Source organism: Perca flavescens, chromosome 14 (assembly GCF_004354835.1).
Source record: "Perca flavescens isolate YP-PL-M2 chromosome 14, PFLA_1.0, whole genome shotgun sequence".
NCBI lineage: Eukaryota > Metazoa > Chordata > Actinopteri > Perciformes > Percidae > Perca > Perca flavescens.
In genome coordinates, this window is record NC_041344.1 from 28,912,401 (window position 1) to 28,933,176 (window position 20,776).

At 40.5% G+C, this 20,776-nt stretch overlaps 2 protein-coding genes across 3 annotated transcripts in view; both read right to left on the reverse strand.

The window, feature by feature from the left end:
• Positions 1–919: 919 nt before the first annotated feature.
• On the reverse strand, positions 920–13,910 carry edn2 (endothelin 2). Of its 2 annotated transcripts, XM_028597732.1 has the most exons (9): positions 13,783–13,910; positions 13,057–13,243; positions 11,294–11,376; positions 10,629–10,733; positions 5,115–5,284; positions 4,348–4,495; positions 3,616–3,732; positions 2,459–2,542; positions 920–2,347 (listed from the first exon to the last, which is right to left on the reverse strand). In XM_028597732.1, exons 5-9 carry the CDS (start codon positions 5,185–5,187, stop codon positions 2,248–2,250), a joined length of 522 nt encoding a protein of 173 aa, XP_028453533.1. In that variant the 5' UTR covers positions 5,188–5,284; positions 10,629–10,733; positions 11,294–11,376; positions 13,057–13,243; positions 13,783–13,910; the 3' UTR covers positions 920–2,247. The 2 variants fall into 2 exon arrangements, with proteins under 2 accessions (XP_028453533.1, XP_028453534.1); XM_028597733.1 differs by lacking the exons at positions 10,629–10,733; positions 11,294–11,376; positions 13,057–13,243; positions 13,783–13,910 and adding an exon at positions 8,620–8,765.
• Positions 13,911–15,347: 1,437 nt separating this feature from the next.
• The window catches only part of hivep3a (HIVEP zinc finger 3a), a 47,191-nt gene continuing 41,762 nt past the window's right edge, over positions 15,348–20,776 (reverse strand). The window contains exons 6-7 of the mRNA XM_028596891.1: positions 20,057–20,598; positions 15,348–16,055 (exon numbers count right to left, since the gene is read on the reverse strand). Of these exons, the coding sequence (XP_028452692.1) occupies positions 15,537–16,055; positions 20,057–20,598 (1,061 nt within the window). The 3' untranslated portion in view covers positions 15,348–15,536. The remainder of the gene's footprint in view (positions 16,056–20,056; positions 20,599–20,776) is intronic.

Genomic DNA, 20,776 nt, shown 5'->3' on the forward strand with positions numbered 1-20,776 from the left:
GCATTCATTTGCGTAAGAAGCCACCACCTCTCTACCAGTAGCTACTGCAGTAGTGGGCCACTCACATATCGCATTAAATTGAAGAACACTTGCATTGATTGGCTGTGAGCGAAATCGTACAAGGATAAAGCATTGAATGCCGGTATCGTTCGACTGGGGAAGTTTTGATACTATTTGGTACTGGGTTATTTCGGTATAAACCCTAAAAGGTATCGAGTACCGATACCCAGCCCTACCATGCGGTCACCTTCTGTTCAGGATTATTTCCACAATAACATATAAATGTGTTTATGAATAATCACATGGAAATTCAATGAAACGTTTTAACCAGCTCTTGAAAATGTAGGAAATAACTTTATTTTTTCTATTACATTTCTAAATTATAGGACCAACTGGCCTTGCTAAAATAGCTCTAATTTCAATATGTTATAGGTATTTTGGAAACAACCGATCACAATGAAAGATTCAATTGATTGGTTGAAAAGCTTATTTCCTTTATTTTCAAGTTATTACTCAATGAAAGAAGAAGAAAGGTTTGCATATCTATTATACACTGAAATCCTCGGCTGCAGGTCAAGACAATATGGGGCCTTTTAAAAGGCTGTCGTATTGTAGCTTTAATGTCTTACTTAAATGTGTACTGCTGTCTTTAACAGCTTCAGTTATGTCTTTGTTTAGGTCCGGCAAGCTTTAGGTTCTTAACAATTAGGGTCCAATGTTTAACAAAGAAAAGAGAACATGAACCAGTGGTAAACACTAACAATATTGTTGTCATGTCATATGAGTACTGAATATGTAAAAAAAAAAAAGTTGAAATAAAGTGTTTGCTGGAACATGCAGTGAGTGACACGGCAATTAGATATCATAAGACAAAGAATAAAATCACCATTTTTTTATTTTCTTGCATTTTATTTTTTATTTTGTCATACACAAGTCGCTGCATCATTCATACAAATATAAATACTTCTCTGAATAAGTTAGAGAATAAATAAATTGTTTTATATACAATTCAGCATTTAACTGTAAACTTCTAAGCTGGTAAACTATCCGTTGTACACAGCATTGAGATATTTGAAGAAGAGTTACAGTGACGGTTTATATTCCCATGTGTCTGTGGGATGACTACAATCAAACATGGCAGATGGAGTGAATGGATTCATGGCACAGAGAAAGTGCAGGCTGCAGATAAAAAGCTTTTGAAGTGCAGATCATAAGTGGAGAGTCATCTTTTCCCAGTTACTTATTACAGAGGAAGGATTTGTCCAGGGGGAAAAAAACAACATTTGTTGCATTTTTTGGCAAGCTGCAGGTCGTTGAAACTTTCTGGCTTATCATCAATCAAAACATTAAACAGGAGCTATGCAATAAACACTCAAGCCAACACAATAGGCCTACTGTTGTTGTTATGCTAGCAGAAAGTTGACTGTATGCGCGCGCGCGTGCGTGTGTGCGTGCGCATGCAGCTCACAATAGACCTTGCATAAAGCTAACTGTGAGATAAATCCCAAATAAATGACTTTCACTTCACTGAGACCATGTCTGCCAAGAGTGAACAAGCTGCCATTTTTAAGAACTGCCCGATATAAAAAAGAAAAAAAATGCTTATGTGTCGTAAACACTGGGCAGGACACCAGATTCCAGCTCTGATACAAAGCAATATTAAACTGAACCAAAGGTCAACAATGACAGAATGGTTTCAAGAACATTAAAGGTAAACATTGACAAAAGAGTTACCAACTAAATACAGAGTTGATGTTGAATAAGTAACAATCCTCGGTGTAGGTGAGTTGTGGATTTGAAACTGTCCCAGGAGTGATTTGTCCATTTAAACAAACGAAGCACAGATCAGTGACTGATTAGTCATTGTAAACTTTCTTGATGTAGTTCCCAAAAAGGCAAGACACCAGTTTCCATGTGCTTGGCTTTAATGGATCCTTCCCTGGCATCTATTGTTAAGTTCAAAAAAGTTCAAAGAGAGTTCACGAAATGACTCCAAACGTCTCCAGCCAGCGGTGTTCCTGCCGTGGTGCTTCTGTCACGGTGAGCTGCCAGTCTCCCAAGCTTGGTATTGTTGACCAAATGCTTGAACTGGTGCCATCCTTCCACCGCCACATCCCCACAGTTGCTAAGCCTCTTGACGTGTTTCAAAACCCTGGTTCTGGCACTGAAGGTAGTTTGAAGGAGTCTCCGGCCCATGGAGGTTGAATCCATCGGAGGTTGAACCGCCTCTAGGTTTCGCTCAGTTCTCTACCTTCTCGTTCTGCTCCTCAGCCTGTTTACTCCACCCGGGTTCTCTTTTGATGACAGAATCTCTTTTGCGATCACAACGTTGGACTTGACCACAGATCTGCATGAAGAACATTCGAAAACAGGTGAGCTTTGTGTGTCTTAGAAAGGACCATCAATCACAGCACAAATATAGATTTAAAGGTTGGCTCCTAAACGGTTCTTTATGTACCTGAAAGATGCCAGCAATGTGTTGCTGGTTGTGCTTGCAGATTCTACCAATGGGCCCACGACATTAGTCCTTGGATTCTCTGAGCTGTGGACAGATACAACAGCAGCGTTAAAACATGGATACAACCCTCCCAATGCCTAAATAAAATTAAACCTCCTTTGCCTGGCATTATTATGGGTAACACTTTACTTGAAGGTATCGACATAATCGTGACATGACACGGTCATAACTATGATATGACACTGTCATGAACGTCATAAATGTTTATGTCTTCTGTCATTAATTGTCATTCAGTTTTTGTCATGACAAGTTGACATTGTTTGGGTTGTCTTGATTTATGACAACTTGACATTAATCAAAGTGACATTACCAGGTCATTACTGGTCATGACAATTATGTCAAGTTGTCATGACAAAGACATCCTCTGGTAATGTCATCCTGGTTAAGGTCAAGTTGTCATTACAAAGACACCCCAAACAAATTTAACGTAAACTTGTCATGACCAAGACAACTTCTGGTAATGTCACGTTCATGACAGGGTCATGTCATAGTTATGACAGTGTCATGTCATAGTTAGGACAGTGTCATGTCACGATTATGTCGATACCCTCAAGTAAAGTGTTACCTTATTATGTTAATTGAAGCAAAAGTAGTTCAGGGTTGACTAAGCAATTTCCTTAGAATACCAAACTAATATATCTTTAGATGCTTATGAGCAGGAATGCAGGGTGTGCCTTTCGAAACCCCACCTACTGTAGGATAACATCTAGGTGACTAACCCATACTGGTGGTTTCATTATGGCAAGAAGTCAGAGACGCAACAAACATTTCCTTGAGCAAAAGCAGAAATGTAAACTTTCCCAAAATAGCACTGTTGCTAATAAACCTTTGTGATTTCGATCAAGTCCTGCAAGGAACTGCGGGCCATTCTCTGCACTCTGACACCTACCCCTATACTGTATAATCATTATCACACACTGAATCATTTCGCCTCCTCTCTGACTCGTCCTCTACATCAACATATTTCAGGCTCGTCACACACGGCTGACGCTGAAAGAAGAAACAGAGTCTTCTTCGATACTATCTAGCATCCAAAGGATGGTACGTGATGGGCTGTAGATCTAGGTAGATGGAGGAAGGAAGGGAAGGGCGCTTACCTTTGACGGCAGAAGCCGGAGCAGGTTTTATCGGCTGGGTTAAGGCATTCGCAACGTTCAGCCGAACGGCGCCGGCGACGAGACAGGGGACTTCCCAGGCCATAAGGAAGCAGTTTACTGCAACGGAAAACGAAACATATTAGGACGGTGTTGAAGCAATTGGGATTCTGGGACTAGTTTTGAATATTGTCCATGAGCGCTATCGGGGGTTGGGGTCAGGGGTAGGGTTATACATTTTAGGGTTAGGTTTGGGCTTACATGATGGGCGCTACGAGGGGCAGGGGCCCAATGGGACCATCAGTGTGGAAAGCCACTTAAAAAAACTCTTTAAACAAAAACCTAGTTTGGTTATTTAAAATGAATAAAGTCTTTATAGACAGGACTGTAAAAATTAAAAGAAATTCTCCGGTGTCACATTAGACAATTTATTTCAAAACATGATAAATAACAATAAAATATAATAATTTATTCACATAAAAAAATTATAAGACACATTTAATTAAATGTTATTAAGTGCTTATTGAATTGATTGCCATTGCAATAAAAAAAAAAGACACATACCCATCATAAAAGGTTAGTAAAACAAGTGCTTGGATAACGGTGCTAAAAAAGGGAGATTGACTAAAACCCACTAGGCTATATTTTAGGTTTTTTTTTTTTTAGTTAATCTCCCAGTCTAGTAACAAATGTAGGTCTCTGAGTGTATATGTCTGAAGTGCTGTGCAGCCTCACCTTGGCGTGTTGACCCAGATAATATCCAGGTGGCAGAAGTAGATGCACTCTTTATCATCCCAGCTGTTACAGGAGCAGCGCTTGGTCCTGACGCGGTGCGGAGCCTGAGCTGGCTGCTCTGGCCTCTCTGATAACGGGAGTCCACAACCTAGAAAAATACATCCCGAGATTAAAAAAAGTGCAGACTAATCCTTTGCAGTAGGACCGTGTCCCGTTTGTGGCTATCAACATGTCAACACAAAAGAAATCCACTTGGCGGGTTAACACCCATTTGTGTGGTTAAACAAATGAGATTGTGATTTATGGTGGAACATTTTGATTACACTATAAATCAGGGAGCTTAATCCAAGTCAAACAATCCTGCAAGAAGTGGCTGCATCAATAATGCTGTGGGTAGCAATGTGATTACTTTTCAATAAAAGGCTGGTTGCTTATCACAGGAAAGTATTCTCTGGAATGCTGAACCCAGCTCTTGTTTTGTACTCTCTGTGGTGACGGGCAAAGAGTCAAAAGCTGCAGTTTGTATCCCAGCGTCTTCCTCTTTTGCTCAACTAATTCGTGCTGCTTTTACTATTTCGTAACAATGCTCATTTAGGTAAACCTCAAACCCTGACCCTAAAACCTTTATCTAAACCAGCTAAGAAAAACTTTGATAATTGATTGCATGGACTTTTTTTTTCTTTTACCCGATTTCATTCAAAATCTACAAATACATTTAAAAGAAAAAAAATCTACAATTCCAAGAAACCCAAAAATATGCTACTCACCCTCTTGCAGAGCCATGCAGATGATAAATAAAGTCAGTGTCTTGCACATGAAGGAAGCCATCATCATCATCATCACCCCTTTGTCTGATGTTGTGAAGTGAAAATGCAGCAGCAGTCAGATGTCACACTCCGAGAGGCTTTGCGAGTCTTTGCAGTTGTGCAAGTTGAGGCTGGAGAGCAGACAGGTGCTTTGTGTTCACGTTCCTGCCAGGACATCTACTTATACTACAGCCCCCCCCCCCCACCACCCCCCCCGCGGCTGATATCACGGTGGCCCCTCCTCTGCGTACTCGTCAGAACAGTGTTGATTACACAACACGCACATATTCCACCTGCCCTCCTCGCATTCCAGCAGTGACCTTAACAGACAGTGCTGTCAGCGCCCCCGGCAGGCCAAGAAGGGCAGGGACAACGAGTCAGGGACCGACTGAGATTCTGACAGCTGCACGGTTTGGAGTAAAGAGCCAAATGCCTTCATTTTCTGCTGGTATTGTTTATATTTCAATAGGATAGGAAAAAAAAAAAAAAAAAAAAAAAGGTCCAAATATTGAGTGTTTTTGCTTTAGAGTTTACACTTAGATTATCTTTGGACATGACACCATAACTAAAAATGTCCTAGACTGAGATTAAGACTTAATTATTGTCCTGAAAGTTACAATTTGGACCAGTGTAAGAAGAAGTACTCTGATATTTTACTTGAGTATAAGTAGTAATACCACAGTGTACTTTTTTTTTTTTTTTAGAAAGAAGCACATAATATCTGTGAATTACAGTTAGTAATATATTCATGTATAAGCATCACTAATGTTGGTAAATGTAGAGCTAATTTCAACCAGGCTACTTGATATACTGCTGGGTAGTTTAATCCATAATACATCATAATGATGATTTATATTTTGTATTAATAATCTGAAACCTGCAAAGTAATTTGTGACTTATGTTGTCCGATATATAAATATAGTGGTGTATAAAGTACAATATTTGCCTCCAAAATGTGCTGAAGTAGAAATCTGAGACACATCAACATCTGGATTTGAGTGAGGTAACAACAGTGGTTATATAAGCAGTATGATGCCAACGTTGTGTGTGTGTTTCAATGTGTTTCAATCTGGATGTGTGTGAGAAGAAAGGGAAGAGAGAAAAGCAAAAAAAAAAATGTGGCCAGGAAAAAAATATATATATAATGAAGTAATATGAAAAAAGAGAAACATGAATTAAGGGAAAAAAATAAAACTAGAAGCCCGGTAACATTTGCTGGCCAGCTACAGGGGTCACCAAGCAGCGCTGTGAGTAGCCACTGCTAGGGCTGCACGATATGAGGTAAATATTCAATTGCCATTATTTTGATTAAAAATGCGATTGCGATATGACTCACAATGTTCATTTGTGTATCATCATTTACATTTTCATTGAAAAATATTAAAATTAAAACAATGAAAATGATTATAGGGTGATTTTTTGCAAGGATCTGTATAAAATACAGATTTTTTTTCTTTAGTCTGTAGGATACAATTTATAGGCTGGGATGTCTCCGTAGCACCACAGAACTTAATTCAGAATGGTTTGACACATATTTTGCCCTTAATAAATATTGCGCCCGCCCCTGCGATTTGGATATTGCAGAAGTCCATATTTTCGATTTCGATTAAATTGCGATTAATTGTGCAGCCCTGGTCACTACACCACCGAGCTTCTAGAAACACATGTGTCACTAACACATTTCTTTATGGTACTCTCTGGTGGGACCGCGGCGGAGTAAAATCCTTTATCCCATAGAAAAGATATCTCAAACAAACAAAAATGAGAGAGAGAGAGAGAGAGAGCGAGAGGGGGAATGACATGCAGCAAAGGGCGGCAGGTCGAAGTCGAACCTGCGGCCGCTGAGACAAGGCCTGAGCCTTTGTACATGGGGCGCGCGCTCTACCAGGTGAGCTATCCAGGCGCCCCAATATAGCTACGTTTTGAAGAAAAATTTGGATCATGCAACAAGGCGGGCCTGCTCGGTTGTTTCAGGGAATGATTGTAAAAGGTGTGTGGTGTTTTAAGCCCCCAACGTCGTCTTCCAGGCAGCGCTGCCTGGAAGGCACTAGGATTAGGCAATGGTTAGGGTTAGGGTTAGGAGCCTTGAAGTCGAGCTGCGCTTTAAACACCATTGAGCGATTGTAAAGAACAGGTTTACAGCATTTCCTCTCTAACTGGGACATTTTGGGACTGATATGAGAGGATTGCTGTGGACGAGGTACACGCGGCGATACACCGGTAAGAGCTAAAGAGGTTTAACCATGCATCCAGCTAATGTATTTACCACGTATTGTCAAATTCTAATTGGGAATTCAAGCCATCCAAAAAGTGTCTCTCTTGATCGATACAACTATACGTTGAAACAGTTGACTGTATTCGGTCATGCAGAACAATAAGAACAGATGATAGTCCCAAACGCAGGAGGTTAAGCGAGGCCATGACATGGCCCTCGTCTTTTTCTTTCTCTCTGTTTTTCCAGAGGCGTTGGGCATGCAGGATGAGGCTGGAGGCGGGGGGGGGGGGGGCAGAGAGGAGCATTGGCAGTAGTAACAGACAGAGGGCTCGCATATGCCACACGGCACGGCTGATAGGAGGATGATGAAGTCGTCAGCACCCCCCCCATAGGAAGGTGAGGTCATGGCACGATCGTCCCACCCGCCCCTCTACTGTCACACAACAACATCTCAGCGTGGAACATGCTCTGACCTTCGTAGAGAGATACGCAGCCGCCTGCCACATCAGCTTTCTGTAACCCACACCACCACGCATGTAGTGCACTGACACACACACACACACACACACACACACAGTCAGTTTACACTGCCTATCTCTTACCAGTGACAGAAACTGACATCATGAATTTGACCACAGCCTGGCTACCCACACAGTCTAACAGTTAGAGTTACATGAAAACACACTCAGGTATTCCTCGCTCTTATCAGCTATAGAAGGGGTTATGTATTTCAAATCCATAGGTATGTCCATTTATGTACAGTCATACGTGCATTTGATAACTCGATATCGCAGGCAAAAATGGACGGTGTCCTCGGAACAAATGCAAAGAACAAATCATCAAACAAGAACGTATTATTTAAAATACAAACCACTCAGCATGGGCTGACATGTTTTTTATGCTACTCACTTTAAAGGCTTTATATCAAGGCAATCAGTCAGGAGATTATAGTAAAGAAACAATGTTCTTTAATTTCTTTTTATAAAAATGTTTCTTTAAAAAAATGTTAGTACATCTCTGGAACCTTTGTGTTCCATTATATAATACAATTAAAGTCAAATTCCTTGTAAGAGCTAAACTCCCTTGCAGACATATACATTTTTTATTTGTATTTATTTATTTATTCATAACTTAAAGCACTTCCAGAATCTAAATATTAAAAAATTGTGTAAGTAAATGTGAAAGGTCTGGCCAGTTTGGTCAGAAAGGTCTGCTAAAATGACCCCTGCAACATTTATTAGGTCAACTTACCTTCTTATTACTTGTCCTGTATTCATTCTGTATGAAAATCACAGAATTAAGAGCCATGTGTCCCATGCAGGAAAAGTCATATACACTGAACAAAATTACAAAACGCAACACTTTTGTTATTGCCCCGTTTTTTCATGAGCTGAACTCAAAGATCTAAAACTTTTTCTGTGTACACAAAAGGCTTATTTTTCTCAAATATTGTTCACAAATCTGTCTAAATCTGTGTCAGTGAGCACTTCTCCTTTGCTGAGATAATCCATCCACCTCACAGGTGTGGCATATCAAGATGCTGGTTAGACAGCGTGATTATTGCACAGGTGTTTCTTAGGCTGGCCACAATAAAGATCTTTGAGTTCGGCTCATGAAGAATGGGGGCAAAAAACAAAAGTGTTGCGTTCATAATTTTGTTCAGTGTACTTTCTCTGCAAGTCCAGAAGTTTCTGCCAATTTCCTATGGGTCATTGTTCAGGCGTATAAAACGATAAATTAGTTTCACACGCTCTTTACCGTACATGGCTTTAAGTCCGAACCGAAGCAGAAGCCAGACCAAAACAAAAAGGCAATTAGAAACAGGAAGGAGTACAATTGTTTAAGCCATTCAACCCAAAGATGGAAAATGTGAGGAATGTTACATCAGAGGAATGCAAAAGATAGGGAGAGACACCTACAGAAACAGGAAAAAACACTGCTGAAACATGGCCATTTGCGCGTGGTCATAGCGTACAGGGGGTTAAGTGGTGGGGGGAAATGCCAAAAGGATGTCACAATGCAGAAAGACTGGCATTTAACCAACTATGTGTTACGGTGAAGAAAGGAAGAAAAAAAAAACTCATCTAGAGCAAATATTTGTCCAGTGGTACAGACTGGAAGAATGGGCTCAATCTCAGTCCCCTTCCCCTGCTGCTCTCTCCAGACAAGGCAGCAGAGGAACACGGTGACTGTGCAAGTCGCGGTGTGCCCTTATCCATTTCCCACATCCGGCTGCTGCTGAGGGCGACTGAGGAATGTGAGGCAGTGTGACGATAAACAAATAGCGGAACCGTGATTGCGGAGGATGAGTTCAAACGTTTGGTCTGTGACACAATAACACAGAAACAAGTCCCCACAGTGACACAGTGGAGAAAAAAAAATGTGTGTAAGGTGTTTGTGCACAAGGAAATGATAAAATGATGGCATTATTAAGCCACATAACTGACTTACTGTAAGTAGCCCGACACTTCTTATAGGATCAACAGTAGTGTTAAAGCAGTCAGGGCCCAAGATATTGGGAAAAATAAAAATAATCACACTTTTCTTTTCAGTATTTTAGTTTTTCTTTCTATTTCAATTGGATAATGCAAACTATGCATCGGAGAGTTCCCAGATTAAGCCCCTCTGAGGTTGTTTTTTTCATCTCTCCATCACATCTTTTGATTGTATTGATTATGTAAATATTGTGGCCGGGTTGGTTCAGTGGTATAGCAGGCGCACATATACTGAGAGGTTTGTGCCTCGACGCAGAGGTCCAGGGTTCGAATACGACCTGTGACAATTTCCTGCATGTCTTACCCCCCTCTCTCCCCTTTCTCACCTAGCTGTCCTGTCAAAACATTAAAGGCGGAAAAGCCCAAAAAATTATCTTTAGATTATGTAAATATTAATGTGTATTATTTGCATGTGCAAACCAATACAATAAAAAATAATAACTAAAAATATATTTTTCTAAAGTAGTTCAGTTGTAATTTTATTTTGTCTATTCAGAATTTGACAATTAGGAGACAGTGTTGGGCTGGTGGCCAGCAGATCAGACTGTGGTTGTACCAGGTATGGATGTGGAACTGTGTGAATGTGACAAGTCATTGTTGCAAATGAGTATTTGTTCTCGATCGACTTACCTGGATAAATAAAAAGGTGAAATAATTAAAAGATTTAAATTAAACAAAAGGGCGCACACTCAACACTACATTGCTAGGCAACGCAGCGGTTGTTGGTGTTGTTATTAAGAGAGTTCAGTGTGTTGTTGTACTCACCTGTCTGAGCGTCATTAAGCCAGCTTGGTTTTCCTGTCGTTTCCTGTCTGCTGCAGACAATTTCACCTCAACACACTTTGCAGGACTCACTCAGTCATCCTGGCCCTAGTTGAAATCATGACCACCCCCAGGAATGTGACACCACATGAGGGAAAAATGCAGACATGTCATCGTCATGGGTCAAAACAAATAAATTACAAACAGGAAGCAAACTTGGCAGATGACGCAGATGAGACAGAGAGACATATGAGTGAGGTGAAGAATATGTACCTGTGTATGAGTATAGATGGAGGCTTTGATAGCATCATTACCTACACTGACCGAAACTACAAACACTTAACACACTGAGACAGTTCCAGTGTGTTTGAAAGTGTGTGTGTGTGTGTGATCAGGGTGTCATCTCTACGTTATGATACCAAGTAAGGACCAATTAAAACAAGAGCATAGCTGATAGAAGCTCTGAATCATATTTATTCACGGGTATGGTAAGAAATACTGTATGGTATACTGTATTATACCATTCATGTTCTATGCTACCGCAATCCAACTAATACTAACTATAATGTTCAGATTAATCTAAACCGTTTACATGATTTATTCAATTTTGACCTAGGGAAGAAATAGCTGGAATATACAGTAATATTCTAAACTCAAGGTTCACTTACTTGCTTTATTCCGGAGCATTCAGTTGGATTCCATGGTCTTCTACAATGGGTGGAGTTCGCTCAGGTGTCAGGGGTTATTACCCCTTTAGAATATTATATGTATTATTTTTCACACACACACACACACACACACACACACACACACACACACACACACACACACACACACACACACAACAAATTTATTACAGAATGTAATGTACAGTAATGGTAGCTGACTCCTTTTCTTCACATTGCTCACCAGACATAATTTATGTATAATGTTTCATATACTGAGAGCAACATGAGATATTATCAACTCTTACTTCTATTTACATTTTTTTAAAGAATTATGACAATTTTATATATTTGTAAAAGCCTTCAATGTTTTAAGCAGGACACTTTGAGAACTAGAGTAAGTTCTGTTCCGTTTGCAGTTTAACGAGAAGAACCGTCTTAACGTTTCATATATCTAGTCTTTCAAGATAGGCAGACCCCCGATGTTCTATTTGTTTTTAAATTGCCATGGTAATGGACATCTTTGACTCTTTATCATCATAGAGGATGTGTGACTCAAGGCAGTCTGAAGCTGTGGATCAAAATGAAGATTGCAGAAAAACTAAAACATGGGGATTTCATTTGATTACATACATTTTGTTGCCTGTAAAATAAAAGAAACAGAACCTCATGCATACATTCAGGAGGCATTCATCTCCATTTACCCCCCTACTGTTAAAGCTTTCATATTCCTATGAACTTCAGCTGACCCACATCATGGCCACTAGGGGTTTCAATAGCATTATTGCAAATGGAACATGGAGAAAATGAAAATGATGCATCATTTAGTCTTCTAGTGAAAAAACATTTCAGGAGAAAATCAGTAGAAAGAGAAACTGACCCATCTGTTTTTCAAACTTAATTAAGTTATGGTAATAGTAATCTTGTACTGTAATATATATATTATTATTATTTGTTTTTTTTTAAATGTCATATTTGAGCTTACTTACGGATATATACACTCACCGGCCGCTTCATTAGGTACACTTGTATAATCTAATGTGATCCAATGCTACAACTGCGTAATCCCATAAATCCTGCCTTTACAAAGATAATAATGTTCCGTTTTGATCGACACTGTCAGAGAGGTTTTAATTTAATTATGTGGTTATTATGGAGATTTTAGTTTCCAGTGGTGTTGAACTGGGCTGCATTGCTGCCTCTCCAGTATATTGAGAGGCGTTCCTAATATTTGGTCCACGCCATATACGTGCATACATGAGAGGAGCAGAACATTAGAAACACCTTTCAGTACAATGCACTCCGCTACAACACCACCGCTAACGTAAAGTAGAATCGTTAGCTTTCTGACGGCGACAACAAAAACTGTAAATCAAACATTCATGGCATGGCTGCTGTGTTGAATCCCATCCAATTGTACAGTAGTACCTAATTTAGTGGCCCGTGAGTGTATATATATTAATATTTTACTTATGTATCGTCGCTCTCGGGCAGAAACCTTGTATCCACATATATCATTTCATATTTTTTCATAAATAAATGCTATTGGTCACCCTTTAAGTCTGTCTGTGGGTTTTTATAAATATTTAAACCGTGACAAGGTGATTTTTGTTTGACTTTGTGTGAGAAAAAAATAGCTCAATAAAATGTTTTTTCATTTCCTTAAAAGCAATACATTTGGACATGGTTGCCCGACAGCGACGGTATACATACATATTATACTACCAAGAGGACAACAACACTGTAAAGTAATAGCAAATGTTCACCTATTGTCTGTAATTCTCAGTTTTGCTATAGAAATCCCCTGGAATCGTGGCCGGGTTGGATCAGTGGTAGAGCAGGTGCACATATACTGAGAGGTTTACGCCTCGACACAGAGATCCAGGGATCAATCCAACCTGTGACGATTTCCTGCAAGTCTTCCACCTCTCTCCCCTTTCTCACCTAGCTGTCCTGTCAAATAAAAGACGGAAAAGCCCAAACAAAAATCTTAAAAAGAAAAGAAAAATAAAAAAATCCCCTGAAATGTTTCCCTGTTATGATTATCATGATTATTTTTGCCTCATTTCTTCGGGTGAACCTTATCACTGCACTCCTTTATGGAAGTGCGTCATTATAATCCGTGAATAATTGGCTGGAATCATTTTATCACTGTGTAAATGACAAAAGGCAATTCAATGGGAGTCTTTGGCTTTTGTTATTCCAGGTTGCTGTGGAGCCACTGGCATACAACACAGGGCCGGTTGTTTATAGTGTTCTGTAGAAAGGTGGGATAAGCATAGGGAAATAAGTGAATCATAGGCTGAATCATGGTATTTATCAGTATGGACTTCAAATAAAAATGTGAAAGTACCCTCTGATTATTCCTGCGGTGGGTGTCTGTCTGTCTATCGGTCTGTCTGTGTGTGTGTGTGTGTGTGTGTGTGTGTGTGTGTGTGTGTTATCTCCCGGATGATTTATTTCAGGAGTGTTTTTAGTCCATGGTACAATACCTTCAGTGTGCAACGTCATCCCTTTCAGTTTCCAGGCAGCATGAGCCGAGATGGGCTTAAAGTTGCTCTCTCCTGCCACCCAGTGGCTACGTGTGACCACTTCAGCCTGGGGAAAGAAAGAAGAGCTGCCTTTATGTGAATGTATCAGCACAGAGGAGAGAAGGAAGATCAGTGTCAAACACAACACAATGAAATTAAAAAAAAAAGAGAAAGAATTAAAGGCAGGCTATGAAACGGATTTTTAGTGAAACTAGGGTTTCCATTCTGAGGAGTGGAATTTCAACATCAAGTACAATCTCAGCACAGCCACAGGGGTGGTGCCACGCTCATCGCCACGGTATCTGCAGGTTTCAGGGAAACTAAGAACAAGGCTCTTCTGTGTTCCGTTTCAAATGTACCAATCCCATGCTTTACATTCCTAATTGTTGTCTTTAGCATGCAGTAAAACGTGAGTTTCTTACCATTGATTTCCATTGATTCCTACACATCAATTAGCATTTAAAAATTTTTTAAAACTTACAGCAGCGTTGTAGTTGAGTCACCAACTGTCGAGTCCGAGTCAAGTCTCGAGTCCCCAGTGTTCAAGCCCGAGTCCAAGTCAGCAAAGAAGAGTCATGTCACCATTACCTGAGTTTGAGTCGAGTTACGTGGCCAGAGAATAGGGACTCGAGTCCGAGTCCAGGATTTGCCATCACAAGTCCAGGACTTGTCATCGCTGCCTCTTACACATAACAGTAGTCAGAAACTTCATCCAACTTCCGAGTCCGATTTCATAAAACCAAGTCCAAGTCATCATTGCGCAAGTCCAAGTCGAGTCCAGAGTCCAGAGAATAGCGTCTCGAGTCGGACTTGAGTACTCCATCGCTGCCTTACGGTACGTTCCACTGGAAAAGTAGAGCGATAACTAATTCAAAAACCACGCCCATTAACACAGTTGTAATATAAATCTGTAAAAATGAGAAGTTTAATGGTAAACATGAAAATGGCAGAGTGATTGTATCATTTATAAAAGCAACAACACAAAAATACATGTATCTGTTTATGAAAAGAACTGTGCCGTAGCTACCATGTACGTGAAACAGGTTTCCTCTGGATATCAAATTATTTGTCAGTGCGCTCCAAACATCTTGATCGGAAACTTCTATAGAAAAAGGAGGTGATCGTAACCCTGCTTCTTTGAACACAAACAAAGACAACACAACAAAATAATAAAAATCTGACGACATTATAATAATAATAATAATAATCACAGCTTTTAAGAATGACATTTCAAACCACAATCTTGACTTAAAAATTGCACTTCAAAATACTGGTCGGGGTGAATAAATAATTGTAGTACCTTTCTATATCCATTCTGGTAATACAGTACATTAACACAGCAATAGTATATTAGAGCTGTCAAAGGGGGTGTGGGGGGTTAATAGAGAAACTGATTAAAACTTTGTCTATTTTTCATTCCAGCTGCTTTTTGCATATAGTACAGAATTTGCATAATAGCACATAAATAAATTAACACCAATGACATCAAACAAGAGGGTAAAAAAAGATTTACAAAACATACTGCATATCTAACATAGTATATATATATATATATATATATTATTCATATAATTACATTATAGCGTCATTCAGAAGCGGTGCTCAAGTGCTCTTGCCTTTTGTACTCAGTCTCCGACCCCAGTGCTGTGTTTTGACATCAGCCTCAGGTTGTTTTTATTGTCTTTTTGCACTGTCCCTTTCAGACTCTCCTCCTATCAGTGTTGTGTCTGGGAGGAAGGAGCCTTTTTTTGGCCTTGGGTGGCCTCGGGGTAAACACACCTCCCTAGAACATGAGCGTCTGTGTCGACCCCCAGGCGCCTGGTCTCCGTCCCGGGACTCGGAGGGTTTCTGTGTAATAAAGCGTCCGATCGGCCGCCCCCGGACACCCCCCGCCCCGACCCCTCCGGGTCCTGCGGGCTGGCTCGGCTGCGCTGCCACGGCTCTTTGAGAGTATCGTGGCGCTGCAGCGGAGGGAGCATCCCCTTTGGAGCGTCCCTTAGTCTCCAGGATGCCCCCGCGAGGCCGGCTGGGGCTGCTACGGGGCTGCTCACCAGGCTGTACAGAGGGAGGGTGGACCGGGGCTGAATCATGTGAATCCCCCCGATGGGAATCAGGAGGCTCGGGGACCTGCTCGCCCCCTGGGAGTGCAGAGGGAGGTGACTCAGGACGTTGAGGGCTCTCCGAGGCCGCGCGGGATGTGTGGAGATGTGGCTCAGACCAAACTCATCCACGGACTACAACAAAAAAAAAAAGGAGGAGGGGTGGGGGTAAAGGTCAAAGAAAAGCCAACCTAATCACAGAGCACCCCTCTCACCACCCTCTACCACTCTTTCCAGTTACTTCCATCAGGCAGACAATACAAAGTTCCACTGGCCCAGAAAAACAAACATCGGTTACACTTTACTTGACGGTATCTACATAAGAGTGACATGACTCTGTCATGAGCGTGTCATAAGCATTATAAACAAGTCATAAACGTTCATGACGTAACGTTTCTTTTAGTAAGTGTCACTCGGCTTTTGTCATGACAAGTTATGGTTAGGGTTAGAGTTAGGGTTCATGTGTTCATGACAGTGTCATGTCACTCTTATGTAGATACCTTCACATAAAGTGTTACCCCAACATCTTTCATTCCCTCTGCAATTACCACTATGAACAACATAAAATAGACACTTTCAAGCTGCCGTTTTGTATGTTTTCAATGTGTGTTTGTATGTTTTAAATGTATGTTTTTTAATGCACCTTGTCGAAGGAGAATTTCTGTTACTGATATGGGACGGACAATAAAGCTATCTTTATCTTTACCTATATTTAAAAAAGATAAAGAAAAAAAGAAAGTTGAATGGTTCTGCTGGTAAAACTAAGTCACTTCACCAGCAAAATAAAAAATAAAGACAGAGTGGCCGGTTAGCTCAGTAAAGCAAGCACATATGTATTGAGAAATGCCAAGGAGGTAGATTTCAAAGTATGATTTTTAAAGTGACCATAACTGTTGTGTTATGATGTGGTGGATCAATAGCAATGACTCAATGATTACGTGGCCTCGGTGCTGAGAAAACAACCTTTAAAAGCCTCATTCTGGGAAGGCGCTGGGAGTTAGCGACCAGCAGTGAAAGATTTCCCATCATTGTCTTGAGTCAGTTACTTTAAAAGAGCATCTTAACACGCCTCGACAGTGTTTCCCCTATGACTTTACAAGAAATGCCAGAAAAATCTTTATTTCTATAATGTCAAAAATAACGCCAATTATTGCGTTTCCCCTATATTCATTAAGGGACGCACTGCTGTGAGTTCACGAACAAGGCAACTGTTTTAACCGTGGTTAGTTCACGCCTGTAACAGCAGGTCGCGTGTGCTTACTCTTACTCAAACTGCTAAAGTCAGTCATCAGACCTAAATTGAGGAAAGCTATGCTCGTTATTGTAAGTGCAATGATAAGTCAAAGTCAGTACTTTATCAAACTGTATGAATGTGAGTCCCAGGCCAGGTTAGGAAATTCACTAACAATGTAAAGATCAACAAGCCACTGATAGATATTTTCAAATTTGATTCATTCAATAAATTATTATTTTTTTGTCTTATATCCACCAGCCATTTTCATATTATACCAACATTTGCAGCATCCTGAGCCTTTTTGGTAAGGTTACTAGGAAAACTCAGTCCAGGATAGTTTTATTCTCCCCAAAACATGTTTCCTTTTTAAAGAACTATACAAAAAAGAAATCGCAACTTTTTTGCAACTTTCATTGTCTCCCGCAACTTCATTGCAACAAACATACAAAATACATTGCAACTTTTAATCGCAATTTTTTACAAAAGCTCCCGTGGAATCAGGCATTTTGGACCGCAACAATCTCAAAAAAAGGCCGCAAAATCCTGGAGGGACTGACATATTCAGATTTTCGGTTACACTTTACTTGAAGGTATCTACATAAGAGTGACACGACACTGTCATGAACGTGTCGTAAACATGATAAAAAAAAGTCACACACGTTTATGACATAACGCTTCGGTCATTCGGTTTCTGTCATGACAAGTTAAGAGTTAGGGTTCATGTGTCATGACAGCGTCATGTGTTTATGACAGCGTCATGTCACTCTTATGTAGATACCTTCAAGTAAAGTGTTACCAGATTTTCTTTTTCATTTAACGTAGCGCATCAATTTAGTCCGTTTCACCGGAACTCTTTAGTAGATGTCCTATACCACTTTTTAATGGGACACCCTGCAGCCAATCAGAATGGAGTATTCACCCAGACCACGGTACAAATTCACATATATGCACCCATCAAATATTTAGGTATATAAAAATGGCTCCCCTTTACCAAATACATGTGTAGCTCACACGCAAACAGAAATGTCTGTGTGCAGATGTAAAAAACAAGGCAGAGAATGTGAATTAGTTATCTACTCCTGTGAGACCTATATTAGTGTGAGGAGGAAGTGGTGAGGTTACACCATAACATAACCACAAGTTTGGAGTAGACATGTATTTTTTATTTATTTTTTCCATTAGGGTGAACGGAGATGTTCACCGCGGTTGTTTGCGTCGTGGACATGTGGTTCCAATCTCGGGTGTTTAACGATCGGCCTGCTCCTCATTTTTATCAGCGGCTGCCCAGGGAAAACATGTTGCGTCTATTTGGGAGCTCTGCCGCATTATTTTAAGGCTTCAGAGCTGCAGGCTTGGTTTGAGCGATAATAAAACGAGAGAGTTGCCTTTCCTTCCTTTTCCAATAAATGTGCGACTATTAAAATAACCTCATATGTACCAGCCTATCTATATTTGTTCTAGATGTTGACTTACTAGGGTTTAACTGAGCCACACAAGATTAGCTCTGTGAGGCCAAAAACTGATCTATTTAAAAACTGTGGGCTAAACTAACAGAGATGGATCGAGTCACAGGTGAGTGAAGACAGCGGTTTGAACAAAAGCCACGTTTTGACCAGCGTTAATTATACCCGCGGCAAAAACAGAGCATCATGAATGAGAAAATAAAACAATGGCTGGGTTAGGTTATATGTAGAAAACTGTCGCACATGTTTCCCAATAGGTTTCCACGATATGAGAAAAACATGCGATACATTTGTTGAATACGGTGATAACGATATTACTTTTGAGAAATAAAACTGATATTAAAGTGTACTCCGTTCTGCATTTTCTGCTGCTTTCAGTATTCTGCTCAAATACAACAAATTGTGCGTCAAATTTAAAACAAATGAATCATTCCCAACATTCTTTTATTGAACAAATTAAACATTGAATTAAAAATAAAAAAAGTTACCACTAAATAAAGAATGGCGTTTACATTTTAAAGTGCAGCTTTCTACGGTCTTTCAAGTAACTTAAAGAATCTCTGAGGGTCTTTCGCGATATTTCGCAGCCTTTCGCAATGCGTTTACTGCACAAGTTGATATCGCGAGGACGATAATATATATATATATATATATATATATATATATATATATATATATATATATATATATATATATATATATATATTGTGCAGACCTATTAAATGTTTTTTTTTTTTAAAGTGGCCATATTATGTTCATTTTCAGGTTCATAATTGTAATTTGAGATTATATCAGAATAGGTTTACACGGTTTAATTTTCAAAAAACACCATATTTTTGTTGTACTGCACATTGCTGCAGCTCCTCTTTTCACCCTGTGTCAGGTCTCTGTTTTAGCTACAGAGTGAGAACTCTCAACTTCTGTAAAATCTTTGGTGTCAGTCGCACATGTGCAGTAGCTAGGTAAGGACTACATGAGCTAGCTAGCTGTTTCTCCAACTTCGGCATGTACAAGGCAGGATTAGCTGGGAGACTTCCTCTAAACGAGGGCGCAGTTCCAATTTTGCATGGAATACCTGCAGAACAGGGACATGGAAGTAGTTCTATACAATTTATTTTGTAGATTAGGGTGAATATGTGTGTGTGTTGTAGAACAGTTTTGCCCTTGAGAACGAGCTAGCATGCTAGTGCTAGCATGCTAACGGTTTCCCTCGTTTCGGTTAGTGACGTAGAAAGCCCTGCAGATTTTGAACAGGCAGGACACATTCAGACACATTCAGAAACCGTATCTCACTCAAAACAGCATGGATGTTTTTTTTTTTTTTTAAGTTTGTATGCGTGTGGAAGCACCAGAGACACAAAATAACACCCCAAATCCCAGAAAAATAGATATTTTTTTTCATAATATGGGCACTTTAAGCAAAAGCTGAAGTGACTCACCAGTCTTGCTGTAGACGGTCGGCCTCTTGGGTGAAGACAGGATCGACACGGAGGCCCAGAGAACTCCGATCCATGGTACTGAACTATTATAGGAGAAAGACTTCTAACAGGGGAGACTGGTCTCAGAGTGGAGGGGGAGACAGGACATCTGGATGGGGACTGGGGCCCGGGTTGGGGGCTTCGAGGTGGAGACGGCTCCCTCTGTGGAACCACGGGTTGAGTACCTGGAGAACGGGAGCCTCCGGATGACGCCGACGCTGAAGCGTCGAAGCGTCTGCGGGCGAACAGGGCCCTCCTGGTGCTGGCCGAGCTCTTCTGGGTAGAATCCTTAGGGGGACCCGGGATGGATTGGCTGGGTTCTGGTTTCTCACTGTCAGAAGAGGCCGTGTGAGAGCTTTCAGCCGCCTCGGAGCGGTTGTCTTCATCACGTCTGCCATCTTCGTCCCTTGCGTCGTCATCCTCATCAGGTCGACTTTTCCCCAGATCAGAGTAGTCAGGATCTTTTTGTTTATCGGGTTGAAGTGAACGTTCTCCACAGACTCCTAGGACAGGAAAAAAAAAAAAAAAAAAGAAAAGTCTCTTTTCAACACACAAGTTCAATAATAGGCGGTGTACGATGGCCCGGGGCAAGTTAAACGCCACGTCGGGCAAGTTAAAGGTGCAGTAGGTAAGACTTATAAAACTACCTTTCTGTCATATTTGCTGAAACTGACCCTATGT